Source organism: Rhopalosiphum maidis, chromosome 1 (genome assembly GCF_003676215.2).
Source record: "Rhopalosiphum maidis isolate BTI-1 chromosome 1, ASM367621v3, whole genome shotgun sequence".
Taxonomy (NCBI): Eukaryota; Metazoa; Arthropoda; class Insecta; order Hemiptera; family Aphididae; genus Rhopalosiphum; species Rhopalosiphum maidis.
The window spans coordinates 47,562,574-47,582,704 of NC_040877.1; the positions used below are offsets into that span (position 1 = coordinate 47,562,574).

The 20,131-nt window shown below is 32.1% G+C and overlaps 1 protein-coding gene across 2 annotated transcripts in view; it reads left to right on the plus strand.

The window, feature by feature from the left end:
- LOC113548206 (connectin-like) overlaps positions 1-19,128 on the plus strand; it is a 220,300-nt gene extending 201,172 nt beyond the window's left edge. For both annotated transcript variants that reach the window (XM_026948961.1, XM_026948960.1), the window contains one exon: positions 17,307-19,128. In XM_026948961.1, the coding sequence (XP_026804762.1) occupies positions 17,307-17,836 (530 nt within the window). In that variant the 3' untranslated portion in view covers positions 17,837-19,128. The remainder of the gene's footprint in view (positions 1-17,306) is intronic.
- The last annotated feature ends 1,003 nt before the right edge of the window (positions 19,129-20,131 follow it).

Below are 20,131 nucleotides of genomic sequence, written 5' to 3' on the forward strand. Positions count from 1 at the left end.
TATTATTGATGTTATATTTAACTATTTAAGTACTTATAGGAATACGAACCAATTTAATTGACAACTGTCAATCGATATTATAATTACTATCGTCTATCACCGTATAATCGAAAAATACAAATAATAATCAAAGTATCCTAAAATATGATGATTTAGAATATAACATAAAATTAAATATGCTACTTAACTTTAATTTGAATTTCAAACGGCGATTGGAATCGAGCCAAAAATTAGCAGTAAATATACCTATTCAAATCGGTACATTTTGAAAATATCATAAATTTGAAAACACACCTGAAACCTAAATTGTAACTGATATTTAGAGGTTGGGATTTTTGTTGGTGCTTATAACAGGCTCTTTTTTATTATTTTAATAAATATATAAAAATAATTTTCTGACATAACACATACCACAACAGGTACTCTGGTATTATATTTATTTAAAATATATATATGCATTATGCGAAATAATTTTATATACCTTGTAATAAAGTTTCGTTTAGTTGTAATGTATTTTTTTCGCGTATACATATAACTAACAATGTTATTTTTCATTTTAAAAGCAACCAGTGAGTATAAATTTTTTTATGTATTTTGTGTTAAAACCGTTTCACAAACATTAAAGTCAGAGCTATAAATAATGAGCATTCGCCTTTATTTTATACATAGTGATATAATTAACTTTTTTTCTCTTTAAATAATAACTGAGCGCGCATGTTTATGTTCAACATGAAAAATCGGAAAAACGTCATCCGTATCGTTTCTCGCGATCTGTTATTTTATTAATTTTTTCTAGTGAAAATCAGATTGTGTTTATTCTACACGCGTTTACGTGTTCCGCTTACAAGATTTCCTACATAATGCTCAATAATTTATTTAAATTTTTACATTTTTCCCTTATTATTTATATAAGGATTAAACATTTATGTGTAAGCACACGCGTCAATTTTGATTGTCGAGGGAAGGGAGTATTTATTACTATTAAGACATCCGTCGTAAAGCATATATGATGTAATATTATATAATAATAAAACAAATAATAACCCGTTCCAGAAAAGTAACGACATTTTTTTTGTTTTTAAATTATTTACGTGACAAAAAATAATTTTAGGCGAAACAGCAGTGCATATACACCCACAGTTGTATATTTCATACATGTTGCTGAACCGCTGTTTCACATACTTTTTATTATTATACGATTTTTCTAGTGCATTAAACGCGTCGCTTTTATTTCCAAAACTAAAAAAAAAATAAATAACTACCCAGCAGCGAGCACATGGCAATTATTAAGCCAACAGCATCGTGTTCTGTCGACAGCGCCAGAGAGATGAAAACAATAATTATTATTATTTTAAATACACAACAAAACTTCGTGCGTGGGACCACGTGGTGGTTGAAGCAGGAGGCTAAAGAGCATCGGTGGAGACGAAGAGATCAATTAATCTCGAACCTCTTTGCGTCCGTGTCGAGCAGGTATCTACGATACCGTGGTTATAAATGTATATGTGTGGAACTTTATATATATGTATACGCGTATAATACAATATAATTATATTACAAAGGGACTTGCAGCGTAATTTAAATTTGACAGCCGTCCTCGGAGCTCCGCGGCCTTCCCGCTCCCGCGGCGCAGAAAACCGTGATTGTCCTCGCGGTGGATGAACGCAGCTGGTGTGTGTGTGTGTGTGTGTATACGATATTATTTGCGTAGTGCTCCGAGCACAGTCTATCAAACGGCATCGGCACCAGACGGATTATCATTATACCATCATCATTATACGCACTCACTGCATCAGCATCCGGATCTCTGCCACCCCGGTGAGACATATATTATAATAATTATGATAGGCCGGAGAGTCACACGGAATCTGTCTTTTGTTTCGCGCTCTAGGACTCCGCGATATTCAATCATGTATAATAATATTATCGTCCCTCGTCCCATGCTAATCACACGCCCACACACACACGCGCGCGCGCTCATGCTCTTTGTCCTCCCACTCCACTCTGCTGCCCGCACCCCTTTGCACAATTCGCTATTTCCGCATAATATAAAACACGAATCTTTGAAACACACTGCAGCTTATAGAGGGATAACGATCGACGAATGCTGCAGAAGACCATCACCTCGTGTCGAATGATACGACTTCGAGAAAAAATATATCACGATAATGGGCTTAAATTAACCGAGCATATTAACATCGCACAGTCTGTATCGTATTTATCAGTATCGTGTCTCTCTTATTGCTGTGTAGTGTATTCCGATATATAATACACACTTTGTGCGTGCGTCTTTGATCCCGGATATATTTCCCCGGTATACCGGGAAAAAACCCAAATTAAATAAACGAGAAAAAAACCTAAACTCGACCCCATTTTGTCGTCAACCCTCCTCGCTCATCATCCCCAGGGACCTGCAAGCGAACGCGATCTCACCGTCCTATACATACATTTGTTTTCGTTTAGCGATCGCAATGACTCAGTCGCCGCTCCATCGTGTTTGTTTTTCGTCTCCTGCAGCCGATATACCGCCGCTTGGTATTTCTATATGCTATTATATATATTAGGGGAGACCGACAACCCTGCAATTCCCACCCACAACGACCGTTTGATGTTTTCTTCTTAGTGCTATTACGTAGATGAGGTGCGACACCGACAACGACCTCCGCCCTCGTTTTCTTCTCGATCCTTTTCACAAACACATGAACTTCTCATTGATCCGACCCCGCACGTTCGCAATCGATTTGCGTTGTGTACGGTATTTAGTGTGTATAATATATTACGTATTATGCAATGGTCGCGCTGCCGCCACCCTTTGTATACCGATGAGGTTCGACACGTCGAGCCCGATTTTTCTCGTCTGATTCGATCGAATGATTTATTTTGACATTATCCTCGTCAAATACACCGCCCTACTACTCAGCGCACATGACGTGTGTCGTGAATAAAGATAAAATTAAAAAATGTATGCACGTATGAAAATCATGCATCAGCAGCCTAGGGGAATCGATCGGTTAAGTCTCGTAATTACACTGTGCGCTGCACGTGGTTTATCGCGCGACGTGCACATAATCGAACGAACGGTGAAATGTAAACACGAAAGGGGTTCTATATATATATATATGCATAATACTTGTCTTACGGATTAATTTATCATTGCAACCGTTCTCCTTGAACGTTCGGTTGTACCTATTTTACGTATAAAATACACAGGTCAGTATAATAACTAAAGGGTGATAGCATAATGTGTGTACATTGTACCGGGACATTTGAAAATTTAGATTTATACTATTTAACATTAATAAATATAGAATTTTTAAATTTTTAATGTTTAATCCACTCGATGCAATACCTACTATAATACCTCGTAGTGCGTACACAATATTATGACAATACCCATAATGTTATATTTATCTGAAAGCCGTATGGAAATAACTTTAGTTGTGTGAAATGAAAACTATCGATAGTTATGTTCATCATTCACTGTACAAAGCGCAAAAATAGCTTTAAAAAAAAGTACTTATCGCTTTACCTTAATTGTAAACAAGTGGATTTGAAATTGGCAGAAAAAAAAACTAATTTTATGAATTTTACAATAATTTATATACTGTCAGTACAATAATTATTAATTTGTGCTTTAAATTGTTGATTGTAATTAAAACAAATTATTAACTAAAATATTTGGACGAATGAGCATTTTTTGTAATTTGTTATTACTTAATACTAAATGGAAGTATAATAAATATCATCAACTCTTATTTTATAATATATATCACGGTGAGGTCAAGTTTGTATAATTGTTTTAATTGTATATTTTTGAAATTAATTTTTAAAATAATTTGAATATGTTTTCATTAGAAAAATTTTTTTAATGTAGAAATTATTTTTTAATTAACAATATTTATTATTACAACTACCATTCACGAGGAAAAAATAATTGTCTATATAACTGTTAAATTTCATACAAATCGTATGGGTCTTCCTCTTTTATTCTACCTTTTATTTTACCTTTTATGCTTGTGAATTATTTAAAAATTGGTGAGTTTCAAATGCAAAAAATAGGTTAATTATACATGAGGCTCTAATCTAAATTTTTATTGGGGCCAATAATTTATAGTTACGCTACTTATATAAGTATATTAAACTTAAAATACATTATTCAAACGCACTTCTTTAAACTTATTGCATCGTATTATTATTGTGACCGATTTCAACATAATATAATATCGAACATGAGCCACGTGCGTGTCGTTGTTGCATTCGAGTGACGATTACTACTTACGACACGCATATAGCATTTAATACTATGACATAGTATGAAAAAAAACAATAAATTATTACTTTTTTTTTTTAAAGTTTATCTATAATCATTATTTTTTCATTTGATACACTGCACTAATTATTAAATTATTACTCGTGGGGCTAATTATATTTTGTATGTAAAACTATGTTGACCATTTTATTACAAATATTAAATTATATTGGTTTAATATATCCGATATTAATATAAATTGGTGTCCCGGTATATGAAAATTTTCAGAATATTATTATTAAATAAAAAATTATAATTAATATTATATAAATATTCGTAATTTAGAATTCACAATGTCAAGGAGCATCAAATGAACATTTTGATAATTAAAAAAATTATGTGATATGCTATTGTGTAAGCATTTTAATTAAGTGAATAAAAATATTGTTATCGAAAACAAAATTCTTCGCTATTATATACGTATAAAATACACAGTTAGTAAAATCCTATGAAAATTGTCAAAATAAATAAACCTTTATTACCTGAATCAAAACCAATTTATCAACAACCCTGACAGGGATAACCAACCGATAAACGGCGAGTACCTATATAAACATACAAACACACGTCATATTCATATATTATATTATTTCAAGTGACACACTAAATTTGTGTAGCAGTAACATATTTTCGATATTCATATGTAATATTATGACATACCGGTACCATAAACCCTGTGGTATTACTGGAGTAATCTTATATCTTTATATATGATGTACAGTACATATTAAATGTACGCAGTTTCGATATTGTCTATACTAAGTCACATCACGGATTTTCATTCAGAAACTCTAACTGTTATTTCTTTTATTGAAACGATGAAAAACCGAAGTATCTCGTGTTTGTCAGTAATAAACGTGTGTATATCCGATCCAATGACCATCACGTGGGGCCACCAATAAAATTCGAGCTACGGAAAGTAAATCCAATGTATACGGAATTTTTTTCAAGAGTGGTTTTGGAAACATTTAGTTTTTTTACGCTTGAAAAATATATATCATATACCAATATATAATAAAATATACACACGCTCTCGACCTTATATTATATATTGACTGTGACCACGAGAATGAACTGTATATATACTATATTATATATAATAATATAATATACCATACAGGGCGTACAGGGCCATCGCCACTTGTTGTTTATTATCACATTCATCCCTCTCCCCCACAGTTCGTGTGAAATGGTTAAAGGGTGAACTCCCGAACGTACACACACACACACAAACGATCTCGCGTAATAAATAAATATATATATATATTACGACTATAGAATCATGCGGTAAATGGGTTACTCGTTGGAAATCCGCGATTATTACGCGTCGACGTTTTTATAATATATATATACCTGTAGCAGCACGTAATGCGATCGAATCGAATAAAAACGTCGTCGATTCGCACTGATATATTATTATTATATCGGATGAAATAATTTATAATAATTTATTTCATACGTTTATATGAAAACAAAAAAATAATGTAATGCTACAAATGTACGGAAGAAATTTACCTATACCTGTGTTTATATAATATAATGATATAGCTCGCGGGACGAAAAGAATAATAATTTAACGTAAACAAAAACAACAACTACTACGTTGCTGCGGTCGTTTAACGTTTGACGCGTGACCTGCAGCGCAAGTTTTTCTCTTACCGATTTATATCTTTATATTATAATTGATTGCGCACAAGTAAAAAATCAAATTACTTTAACTTATAACGACGACGGTAATCCGAAGAAATGTATATTCGTCGTTGTTTACATTTCAATAATAATCGAACAGTATTAAATTATATACAACGACCAACTGCCGTGAATACACTGAAGCGCAAAAAATCTTCAATAATCCATCAGCGCTGCGACAAAAACTGAATAAAGAAATTACAAAAAGTAGAGTACACATTTTTTTCGAAATCGAATTAATTCATCAATTATAGTAAATATTGTCATTAAACTGAAGATTTTATACCTTATATTTATACTCAAGAAGAAGTAGGCCTATAATCATTGATGCTGAAGTACTTACAAAGAATTTAAAAAAAAAAATAATAAATTACATAATATTGTTTATAAATTTATAACCGTTTAAGACTTATTAGATTTAACGAAAAAAGTGCTACAAATAGATAAAAACATTTAATTTTCAATATTATGTTAACTGTGAATAGAAAAACTACGTATTAGTCGCCGCTTATTATATGGACACTGTATTTTATACTGACGATTTTCCAAAAATGATATCGTTCCTAAGTGTGAGATTGAGATGATCGAAAAATTGCGTCTGAAAAAGGTAAATTGACGTGTAACTTTGGGCAATTTCTATTTTCAAAAGCTCATATATTCTAAGAGTTTTAACCGTGCCGAGAGTATAATAATGGTATATAATATGTATAATAAAGAAAAAGTGATCGTCCGAACGAGTCCGATAAAATAACAAAAGTCGCAGCGTAACGCATAATAATATACGTAACGATGAGACTCACGCGAGTTAAACTTTTGCCGTCAAATTCTGTACGCGATATACACTCGGAGTATACCTTATAACATTCGCAAACCCATTGAAATCGGTTTATAAACGATAATTGGACGCGATTTTCCGCGGAATTGGAAAAAGTTTCTCGCACAGTTCCATACGCGTTTAGACGTGTGAGGTACCTACGATGTAGCCGTCGTGTGTATATATACGCCATTATAATACGGCGAGGACAACGACAGCTGCTGCTGTTGTACGCACAGTGTACGTCGCACACGAATTTATATATCACAACGCACTACGTAGGTATTATGGGCGCGCGTGTATATATATATATATACTTACGATCCGAACACGACGGACATACTTGTTTAACTTCAAACTTGTATTTGTATAGACACATATAGATATAGGTATAATACCTGCAGTGCGCGCGAGTAGTGCGCCGACATTGTACTTTGAAAGCGTGTAGGACGTAAGTGATGCGATTTTTTCATTATTTGTTCGCTTATTATAATATATCGTTGGCGTATACAGTTCGACGCAGTCCGCGCAGTTCGAATGCATAAAAGTAATATTATATAAACGCCCTCGCGTTGGCGTTTATGAATACGTCATATAACAACTCACGTACTCAGACGTCGTGTGTATAATAATAATATAGTATCGCGTATTAAACGAATTATAAATACAAAAAATATATAATAATAATATAATACCGTATAAGTGAAATATAATTGCATATCATATGTACACGCGTACGATAATGAACAAATATCGATGTCGCGACAGGGAAACATGCAACACTAGGAGATACCACGATAGCAATAAATGTTATACACGTTATTTTATCAAAATATCATTTTTTTTTTTTTAATTTTACAAAAAATAAATACCGGAATAAAAAATTAACAGTTGGACACGATAATAGTTTAAACAAAATAATGAGTTGGGAAAAAATGTTGTTTATCTGAACGACTACAATATTCAGATGCGCGACTAACATAGACTACACTAGAAGATTAGACACTGGTTAGAAAAACACACAAACACTATAGTGTATATATCAGTGAATAGAAAATATATAAATTTGTGGGTGCTTATATAAACGCTGTGCCTGTTTTACATTTACAATTTTTAAAATAACATTTCGTTCCGACAATTATACATTTCTGTCATTCGCCAAATATTAAAAACTTTCTTGACAGTGGAAAGTTAAATCAACGGCGCTGTTGAATTTTGTACTTTTCAATGATCCATCACCTTACTATACGCTATAATAAGTCACTATCGCTTAACAACACCCATCACTTTTATTATTAAAAAATTGATAATGTATTCATTGCTAATGAACATTTCTTAAATACGCGCAACTATGTTTTAAATTTGTTACTTCATAGTTGACGTTGTAATATTTTTATAACTTTTTTTCAATTTATCAAATATTTGACTGTAATGAAATATTCTTGATTGATTAAAACATTAAATTCCTACATACATTTTCATTTAAACGTAAACGCGAGTGACAATATTGACGTTATCCATATTACATAATGCCATAATATTATACTCCACAAAAATGTGTAGAAAAAGTATTTATTTGGTATAATTTTTAGTTTTTTAACCTAGTACGAAATAGTTTAAAATCAAAAAACTTGTTTACAACACTCTCAGCCATAATACCAATTAGAGATTCTTCAAAACGTCTTTAACATATTTTCTTCAAATTTAAAATGATAATTATTGATTGAAACCGTACAACAAATATTTAAATCTGTTTTGAATCAAATACTTATAGACTATAGTTATAAAACTAACACTACAAATATAAGATAGTTTTTATCAATATTCTTTTCTCATTTGAATATTTCAAACCCCGATGAGCATAATACTCTTACCGATCAAATTATAAACAATCTTAAATTAGTATAATATATTTCTATTTAACTTTCAACTTATATAATCTAAAATGTTGACACCCCTAGCAGCCCTCTCACACAAATAATATGTATTGTGATTTGTGGGCACCTACCTATTATTTTAAGTTACAACAATTAAGGTATGATATGAACAAATAACCATACACGAAATTGCGCTTGAATGAAGTTAAATTTTAATATTTAATAACAAACAATAACATGTGTTTTAACGACAACACGTTGCGAATTTATATGTACAATCTTATTAAAGTTTAGATGAGTAAAATTAAGAGGCACACGAGTACCGTACGAAATGTTGGTCCACTACTTCGTTATCTAAGCCTCAAATACTTGTAACTTAAGTTCGAAAGTGCACTTATTTTTTTTTTTTTTTTGATAGAGTATAAACGGGAATTCGACGCTAGTAAACAAATATCGAAGATTTATTTAACAAAGAAGGGATATAAAAAGTTTATAGTGCATATGAATGCGTATTTGAAAAAAATATGTACATTTCATAAAAAGTAATTTTTTATGCCTCGATTTTATGCGTATAAATAAAATGATAAAAACTGCTGATATTACACAACTTTTAAATATACTTGAAATACATTTTTATATTAGCCATACATAATATTTTATCGTACTTAAATAATTTCCTCTGTATATATATATATATATATCTTATAATTGTTAAAAGCTCTCCCCGGATTATTAAATTCGTATACGTATATACACCGTCGGACCGACCGAGACCGTGCCCCGAGTCGTTGTTGTATACGACGCGAACGTCGGCCGGAAATTAGAAAACTTGCCCAAAGTACACTGCGTTAGTGTGTAATAACACGCTGCGGCACGTTTTTGTGCGTATACAGTATAGCCGATAGGTATTAAACAGGGCGCGTATTATCACTGTACGTCAACCGTGCGGAATGGATGCGACCGCCGCGAGACTTTATAACTATTCGACTACGCGTCACGCGTGTGTGTATGTTTTTTTTTTTTTTTTTTTTGGCGAAATTCCTTTTATTATTATTATTATTATACGACCTACGTGACAAAAGTAGCCAATAATGCTCGCGTCACGTCTAACGACACATATTGAAATGTTAATGTCAAACACGCGTGCCACTACTATTATTCCGTTCGAATATTATTATTTTCGGCCGCAGCAGCAGCAGTCAATAATACGAATGCGCGCACACATACGTACAGTGGCTTTCGGTCGGATGAGGATGAGGGGGGGGGGGGGTGCGGTGGAGTCAGTGGGTCGTTCGAATTTCGTGTGACTAAATTGGCGGGGATTCCGCGACAGAATACTGTATTTACCCGTGATCCTCGCCATTAATGTCACATCTGACATTACAACGACCACCCTACGCACATATCATTACCTGTACGAATGACATTATTATTGGACACGCGCGTCGAATTGCGCATTTAGGCCGTACATAATATATATATATATATATATATATACGACAAAATATCATATATGTGTAGTTGTACAACATTGCCGACGACTGAAATGTGTTGCACGCGTTCGATTGATGACGTTTTAAATAAAATAACATAATACGAACTCGGGGACACGCAGTTGGTCAAAAACAATTATTATTACTCAGTAAATAATTCGATTAATTGCGTTACGTCAATAATATTATTTTGTTTAAATTCAGAATAAAAGTCATAATTTTTTCATGTATTGAGTATACGTGAAATCAAACGGAAACATAAAATATTTCCGAGGATGATCGTCATAGGAAATAATAACTCCATTTCATTTTTCACTTAAGCTTTCCGTGTGATTTCCATAACTTTTAAATTCAAACTCAGTATTCCAATTTCATACTGTTAGTAAAACGAAATATTTATGTACGAGTAGGTATACTTAGTTGGGCACATCGACTCATAACCTTCATTAATATTGTGTATGTTATTTACAAGATTTGCAAGTCTATCCCTTGCCCATCAAACCCAAGTCAACTTAAGTCGTACTAAAACTTTGAAATTATATGTACAAAGTGTACGAATGATTGATGTATACACTACACGATAACACACTAACACAATGTGTCAGTATCTTAATAGAATGACAGCAATGTAAGGGGATACGGTCATACGGACAGTCTTATCTACTAAATTGAGCGCTAAACGTGGATTTCCTAACCATACCAAAAACATATATTTTTATTTTACCAATGATATTGTTAAATTATGTGAGCTAAATGTAAATTATGGAACTTTATAAGAGCCATCATCAATAAACAATTATATTTTTAAAAATCTTAAAGACGCTGATATTATTTAGAGACGAGTTAGAAGAAAATGTAAAAATATTATTTATAAATACATATACGTATATATGATGTCTAGCGGGCCATAATGATAATAATTACCTGGTGTAAGTGTGCGCGGCGTGTGCAGGTAGACATTAAGCCACGGAGTTTGTTTCATTGCATAATCTCTTTAGGAGGTTAACTACCACGACACGTCTATAATTCTCATTCCGAATTTTGTCCTGCTAATCAAAATGAACACAGCGTGTACGTTTCGGGGGCTCGAGCATATTGCCCACACATAATCCTCAGGCCCGAATACACCACTGCACCTAAATACCTAATCCTAATATAGTATCCTAAAATACTTGGAGTATCGTAAACGCCCGATTATGATTATAATACAACGAATATGACTATCATTGAAATTAAAATCGATTTAATTTCGTAGAAAACAAATATACCTATTTTTGTGATGACAATTTTAATAAAAAAACGGACTTTGTACATTTTTTAAAAGGATCCAAAAGCATACAAATTGAATACGCTCCACTACAAGTGCATAAAAGCGTATGTGTGATAGTATAATATTTATTCGTCGTTTCTTGGTATCACATAAAAACGATTTAGTGTAGACAGTATGAAATAGGTAACTTAAATATACATTAAAATTATTCAGAATATTAAATCGCACGGACTTCGTGCAGTATTTTGAAGTAGATACATATATGTATACTTACGCATCTATGATGGCCTATCGACGTAAGGGCCCACTCGACTCGACGGGAGAACTGGGAGATTTACGTTTGTCCGTAATATTATATCATATACAATATGTAGGATATCCCAACAGTTTTTCCAATAACCGTGATGATGGATCGAAATACCACTGTAGTTTGTTGATTTTTAACGGCGTAGTATTACAAACCCACTGCAATATGTTATTGTTATGTTACGTGCGTTATGTGTATATATGATATCAGTAGGTAGTATATATAGGAATTGTTTCGTACGGTTATTATTATTTTGATGATACTAAGTGATAGAGTGCAACGAGATAATATTATAAAGCCCGCAGATCGCTGCAATTCGTTTATAATAATATATACGCAATACGTATAAAAACATAAAATGTCATCGTTTTGTTCGTGTCTCGCGGTTTTCCAGCGCCCCGTCAAAAATTCCATAAAAATGCAAATGATTTCGATCCGACCGTTTTGCCATCAAACGGACATGCACTAACGTATACATGTATACTATGTAGGTAAACATATACATATATAGCTAGAAATACGTATAGCACAAAGGATTCGTTCACATAATATAATTTTATGTGTACAAAACAAAAATATTCACAGCCGAGGGAGATCGTCATGCGAAAGACGTCGCGTATGATACCAAATCACGAACAGCCTGTGGGTGCTTTGTCGACAACTCTAAATTAATTACTGATGAATACTATGTGTGGTGTACACAAAGAAACCGCGTGCGGTGGAGAACTCGCATAAGTTTAATCGGATTGACGACGCACCAAATGAAATTGGTATTTGACAATGGTCTGGAATCACTATATATATATATATATATATATTATAAATATATGTATTCCATCGCAATACACAAACGTCTGGCGGTAAAGTTCTGGAAAGTTTTTAATAATTTTTATACGATAGAGCTGAGTGCATTTTAATAATAATAACATTATACAGAGTGAACGTCCGTCATCGTTTGTAAAACTGTTGTATTATTCTTACCCGTTTTGTTTTAAAAACCTCTGTAAACCTTATTTCTAAAGATTTTTCCATTAACCGTAATACCCATTGTTTGATACTGCTTCGTGGGCGAAGAGAGCGAGTCGGTATAGAAATTATTTTTAAGATCGACAATATAAGTATTTATAATTGTATTGTTCTATAGTATAATGTTATCAGTCTTGTAAAATACTAGCGTAAAATTATTATTCGAATAGTTTTGAAAAAAGTACTCGAACAAAGTATTTTAAATAATTAAATTTTATTTTAATCAAAATTAAATTATATTTTCAAATATTTTTCCTATTTAGTTTCTATAGGTTATCTTAATTTTCAGTTTAATCATATTCAATAAAAAATATAAATATTTAAAATTTATAATACTCATATAGTTTTATAAATTACATAATAATAATTTATATTTTTTTAATGAAGCCGTTATATATATTTATATATATATATATATATATATATATATATATATAGCCTATAAGGTAGATAAGTTGATGAGCCAACAAAAAAAACAGATGTGCAATTGAATGTTATACCTTAAATGATTGGTGTAAGATTCTCTACACAATTAATGTAAAATATGAAATTTTTGATTAAATGTGGTTCAGTCGATTTATAAAACCAGAAGGGATTGAATGAGGTCTTCAAATTTCACTCAAATTACTTTCTCGTGTTACTCGACAAATTAAGAAGGTACTGTGTTAATTGTTTAAAATAAAATATTTCACCTATATAAATAAGAACCACCCCAATGTATCTGTTCTCGAATATTTTTAACTAGACTGTAGGATGTAACACTAAACAACGTGAAACTATAAACGTATTTAAAAAAAAAAAAAAAATACACGATTGTTTTGTTCTATCTACACATTATTGTTGACCGCACTATTGGTTTTTACCACTGCCTAACTTGGGTCCCACTACTATGCCCGTTAGAACGAAATCCTATAGAAAAATTGTATTACTCGTTTTCGTATGGTATCAATCGGATGTTCATTCGGGTTGATCGGCTTTCATATTTCGTTTTTGCTTTCGTTTTCTAGACTATTTATTATTTTAATATATAGTGTATGTGTACATCGTATTTACAGAACACGACAATTGAAATTTAGGTGTAAATTTATGAAAATTGTCAGTTGGCAGTGTCCAGGCGAACGCATACAGTTTATATAATTGTAACGGCGTAATTGGATTATTTATATTTTAGTCCATCTCGATGCATTGCAATTATTTTCACGGAATTGCAATAAATTATAACCATATGAAATATGCATTAATTAATACAAAGTGTTTAGAAATTTTTTTAACAGTTGACATTTATAAGTATTAATTTATTTTAAAATATTTATAACTTTATTAGACTATTTTAAGCGCCAATCGATGCAGCTAAGAATTTTGTGTTATTTATTTACCAAACTCTAAGACTGTCGATAAAATCACTGTCTTAGTTAAAATTAATTATAAGAATTATTTGGAAAAACTTTGATTTGTAAATATTGAATAACGGATGAGTGAACAAGCAATTTTTTTTTAGAAACGCGAGCTTTTTATACATTAGAGTTTAGTTGTAGAAACCAAGTGAAAATACACTCAACTGCAGTTATATTATGTTAATTAATACTACTATATTTTTAAAATCAGAAAATGTTATGATTTTTAATTAACGTCAATTTCCAATGTTAAAAATATCATGTTGTAAATTATAATTCCGTGATGACGTCGTTTATCAATTTTTTATTTTATAATCCGTTGTTGTTGAGATGTCAATTATAAAGAGAAAAACGACTATACAGTAGGAGATAAAATATTCCTAATTTATAAATTATTATATTGTATGGAATTCAGAAAATTTTTATTAGGACAATATATATATATATGATAATACTGGGGTTTTTCTCGTCGTTAAGCCATTCTACTATGCGCAGGAGATTGGAATTTTCATTTTCCGCTCCTAATTACTGCGTATAAGTATAATAATATTTTTAACTAATAACTGATGCAAAGATTTGAAATATTTCATTTTTATATTAATTTTCCTCTCAATAACACATTTAATGTTTTACACTTTTGAAAATCAAAGTTATAAATCCTATACTTCAGGTATAATGTTATATTTTTGATTACTGCACAATTCGTACTTAATTCTTCGGGAGTTTTCATTAATCGTTTTTTAATATTATACTCTCCGTGTTTTAATAATATATTTGCAATTGAATAATAATCCAATTAAAAAAAAATCGAAATAGGCAGGAACATTAATATAAGGTAATTTCTATTTTTAAAATGTTTTTAATCCTCCTATAAACATCATTATTTTTATTTTTTATTTAGCCCACTTAACCAAATTTTTATTTAAGGAAGAAATGAATTGTTATACTTTATCTAATTATTATTATATTTATATTTAAATGGTTTTTAAATTGCTATTAGTATAATATGATGTCCTTAAGATAAAAGAACAAACTATACTTAGTGTCTGCATTTTTAATCATAGTTTTTCAATACTATCGACGTAGTTATCTAATCATAACATAATAATCCGTCGAAAAAAACAACCATAATATAGGTTTATAATAATTAATTAAACAAAATAAAATAAAATGTACAAATAACGTTCGAGCATACTTCCATAGTGTAATAAATTATAAATTACCATATTATTATACATTTTGATCACTGCAGTTATCTAGAAAATTAAATTTTACTATGTGAATAAAATCTACAAGATCTAACACTTACATTACGTGTAGCTTACTGATACTTGTACATAAATAATACAATTTTTTTTATTATTTTTTTATATCATTTTTATTTCATCTTGAAAGTACGCAATGATAAAATTCCAAGAACGCTTCTCTTTTTGCATTTTGATAGTTTCCAAAAAGCGTGCATTTCCAAAATCTTCATTCGCACCGAATTCGAAAGTTTTTGACATTTTATTATTTAACAAACTGTAACGTGCTCGCATTATAACAATATAATATTATACTATTCGCGGTGTGCATACGCATTACATGTACGCATATCATTATAGTATCTATATGCATACACCGTCTCCTTAACGTTATCGAAGTATTTTATTGTGTCGTTAAAATTTAGATTTATCGAATTATGGGTATCGGAATAAGATATACATTCACGTTAGACGCCGCCCCCATCATTATGGCCATAATAATAATACCGTATAATATAATGTTGGTACAAAAATATATGCAATATACGTGCGACGATAACCCGACCTAACCCAACGTAAATCTGCATGCCATAGGCACTATGAGTGGAGGAGATATAACTGTTACACGGATACAACCGCTCAACGGTTTAATTAATTTTTTTTGTTATTTTAATAATTAATAAATAGTTACTAGACAACATGTTTTTAAGTTTCAAAACGATTTTGCTTAAACGAATTTCGGTTTAACTGAAAGAACATTTGATCAAAATAAAAATTATATCTCATTTATACACCACTTATTTAATATATATCGTATATCATCGTTGAATTTTTACAGATTTTTCAGACATATCCATTTATATATACAAAAAAAAAAAAATGTATCTTTTATAAAATACAATCAGTATTCCATTTTCATTCCATGAATGGACTGCATTAAACTTTTTGATCAAAAGTACTGACCTCAAAAAGTACCATTAAAAATTGTTAAACTAATACTCCACTCACTCCACTTAAGACATAATGTATGTATATATATATGATACACGTGTAATTTTTTATAGAAGTTTCAAAATTAATTTATACAGCTCAACAAATCTAAAATATAAACTCACGTTTGTCAACAATATCGAAAAATATATTTAGTACACACATTTATATTCTATAAATAAATACAAATTCTACCATATATATCGGTTTCAGCTCCACAATTTTTCATATAGTTTTGGTAGGTAACTTTGATAATGGTTCTCTTAGGATCGTTTGCAGTCTCTGCACCACTAATGCAACTTTACTATAAGGTCAAATTAAAAATTAGCATTTCTAGATATCTAATCAATGTTTTTTTTAAGTTATTATTGATCGTCGTGTAATAGTAAATTAAAAAATAAAAAGTGAAAATTATTAAAAGTGAATGAAAAATAAAGACACAAAAGGTTGTTTAGCTATTTTGTTTGAATATTGATTAGATTAAATATACGTTTTAAATTACAAATAATTATTTTTGATATATAAAGCATTTGCTGTATTTAACATTTTTTCGCATTTACCCATGTTATTTGACAACTATAGTCAAAAATGAAATAAGTTCAATATTGTTAGATAAAAAAACATTTTTATCAATCTTATTGAATTATTTTTTGATAAATAACTCGATAATTTCGAGTGGCGACCTGCTTTTCTAAGAATAAAAAAAATTTTAGTACTCACGAGTATGTGTTATTAATTTTTCCAGATATACTATTAATCACGACACTATATACATTTATATATATGTATACTTAAAAAAATGTTAAAAAACAATTATAAATGTAATTGTTTTTTTTTTCAAAAAAAAATACTTTGCTAATTTCTCATGTTTTCGTCTGTCTTGTGTCTCACAGGTAACAAGTTCGAATGCGACTGCAGCCTGCTGTGGATGAACCGACTGGCCATCGAAACGAACAACGAACAAGTGGCACGCGAGCTGTCGACCGCGCAGTGTCAGATGAACGACACGGCCGACGGTGACGTTGACTTGGCCGATTTGAAAGTGACAGGCCCGAAGAACGGCTACAACAGCGGCGGCGGCGTTGGTGGCTACGGCGCGAACAAGGTGGACGCCGAGACGGCCACGGACAAAGCGGACAAAACGGTCGGCGGCAGCGGAGAAATGGGCGCGGCCGATGGATTGCCAATGCCGTTCGACGACACGCAACTGATCGCCGTCAGATCGTTGAGCGAGGACACGTGCCCGGGCAAGGAGCAGCCGCTCGTGGACAGGGCGCCGGACGCGGCCCAAAATTCGGATCGCGTGCTCTGGCAATCGACCCAGTCAGCGGCGGCGGCCTCTGCTCTGCCGGCGCCACTGTGTCTGTCGTCTCTGCCCGTCCTCACCACCGTCTTCGCCATCATCCGTTCGCGTCACTCTTAGGCCAACAACGCATGTCGGGCTGCGATGATGACGATGATGACGATGATGATAATAATAATAATATAACTTACATACTTACGTTTTATATAATATTATATTTAAGTGTTTGCGAGTGTGTCTGTGCACGTTTTCGGGTGTACGGGGTGGCCAAACGTCAAACACGAATTATGTTAACGTTATGAACACATTAACTATTTATACGAATGCACTGTCATCGTGATTTATATAGCCGTTGTATAGTGTCATAAATGAAATGATATCCCTTCGCTATATTCAAACAAATTTATATCGATTTTCAAATCACTCGAAATTCCCCATCAATTTATCTATCATCCACTGTATCTGTGTGTTTGTGATATGTCGGGGAAAATGCAATTTTCCAATAAAACATTGATTTCGCCGTAACGCACTGTACAGTATTATAGGCACGTTTACTCACGAAAACAACATTATGATATTATTATACAGGTGGGTACTGAACACGAATTTACTGTCTGTTTTCGAACCACAGCCCGCGTTTTTTTTACGCACACGATTTAAAGTAAATCACAATATTCCTTGTCTCGCACCGCAACAAAACACAACGATTGTCAAAATAATGTTATATAATAAACATATGAAACTGTGTATAATTTTATCGACAAGTGAAAAAATAATATCCAAGAGATTAACACGGCCCCGATTTTAATATAAAAACTATTCGACGAGCCTGATGGTGGTGGATCGTATATATAAACATAAGGAACGGACGTGCGGCCACCCTAAATTATATGTAAACATATTATATAGATATAATAACATATTAAATACACGATATAGATTAGACATATAGATGAGTATAATACATGTTAACGATGAAAATCAAAATCAAAATCACTATTATCATTATTAATATTATTATTATTATTTATTCGTGTTGTCGTAACAATAATATTTTTTCGTATCTATAACAGTATATATTATCGTCTGTGGTTTTTGCATAATTCACATAATATATAATTCTTGTATAATTGCAACAATAAGATTATAATGCTACATTCGTAAATATTAATCCGTTCGATCCATTATTGTATTTCAATTTAAGCACGCACAATAGAATTATAATGTGTAATGATAATGATTAAACGATGACTTATATACCAAAATACAATGACAACCGACGACGTTACGAACGGAAACGTCTGGGCCCAGAGGTCACAGCTTATACACTCACATTTAGATAAAAATAAAAATAAACAACGTAAATCGCGTGTAAATCTACGTAGACCGCTTATATTGTAAAAAAAAAAAAATAATAAAAATCACCGATAACGATTAACGATTTAAACACAATATAATTATATACCTGTATATGATACAATATGATCAAACGTGTCTTTCGACGGTCGGCGGCGGTCGGCGGTCGTTTGTAATAACAATATCATTACACGGCCCCGTTCACATGATAACACTCGATCCGGAAAACGGGTGATAAGAAAAAAATTGTGATTTTTATTTTTTTTTACGAAGCGGATTCGTCATATTTCCCGAGGGTCTAGAACGAGATTGTGTGTTAATATCCTATAGTATACGCGGATAAAAGCTGCTATAATATATGTATATTATATGATATTGTCTTATCAGGTTTATTTTCCCCGTCGAAAACCCCAGAACGGACCACTGCCGTCCACCGACTGCGCTGCGCTGTTCTTCGAGCGCGTTGCCGCGACGACATCCAATATACGAGTACGCTGCAACAATAATAACGAAACGCGATTCGAGCACGAAAAAATGTCACGTCACGTCATAATATTATTATTTCGATCGGTATAAGCGCACGCGCACAACTTACAATAATATCACATATGTAAATAATTTAATAAACCAGTGTGGCTGGGAATTCACTTTGAAGAATGGGCACTGATAATTCTTTGCGTAGAGAAAGCTTGACTAGGATACCTCCTCAGTTCTGTCGAATCATAATGATATAATATTATGTTGAACTGTGCGAATAAATAACATTTTTAACTTTTGCACCAATACACGTTCGCACAGATCAACATGGCCATAATTCGTCTTACGCAAACGTACGTACCCGAACACTGAGAGAATTTTTGATTTTCCCAAAACTTTGGGGGGAGCTGCAACCTCCTCACTCTTTCCTCACTGATAGGTACGCGCGTTTACGGAATGTGCTAGTGAGATATGAGACAGCGTCACGGAATGAAACCGCGGATGTGCAACATCATACGGCGGAACTCGTGTTGTACTTGCACAACTGCAGTCGTCTAGAGATGAAGTGCGCGGTATTGTCGT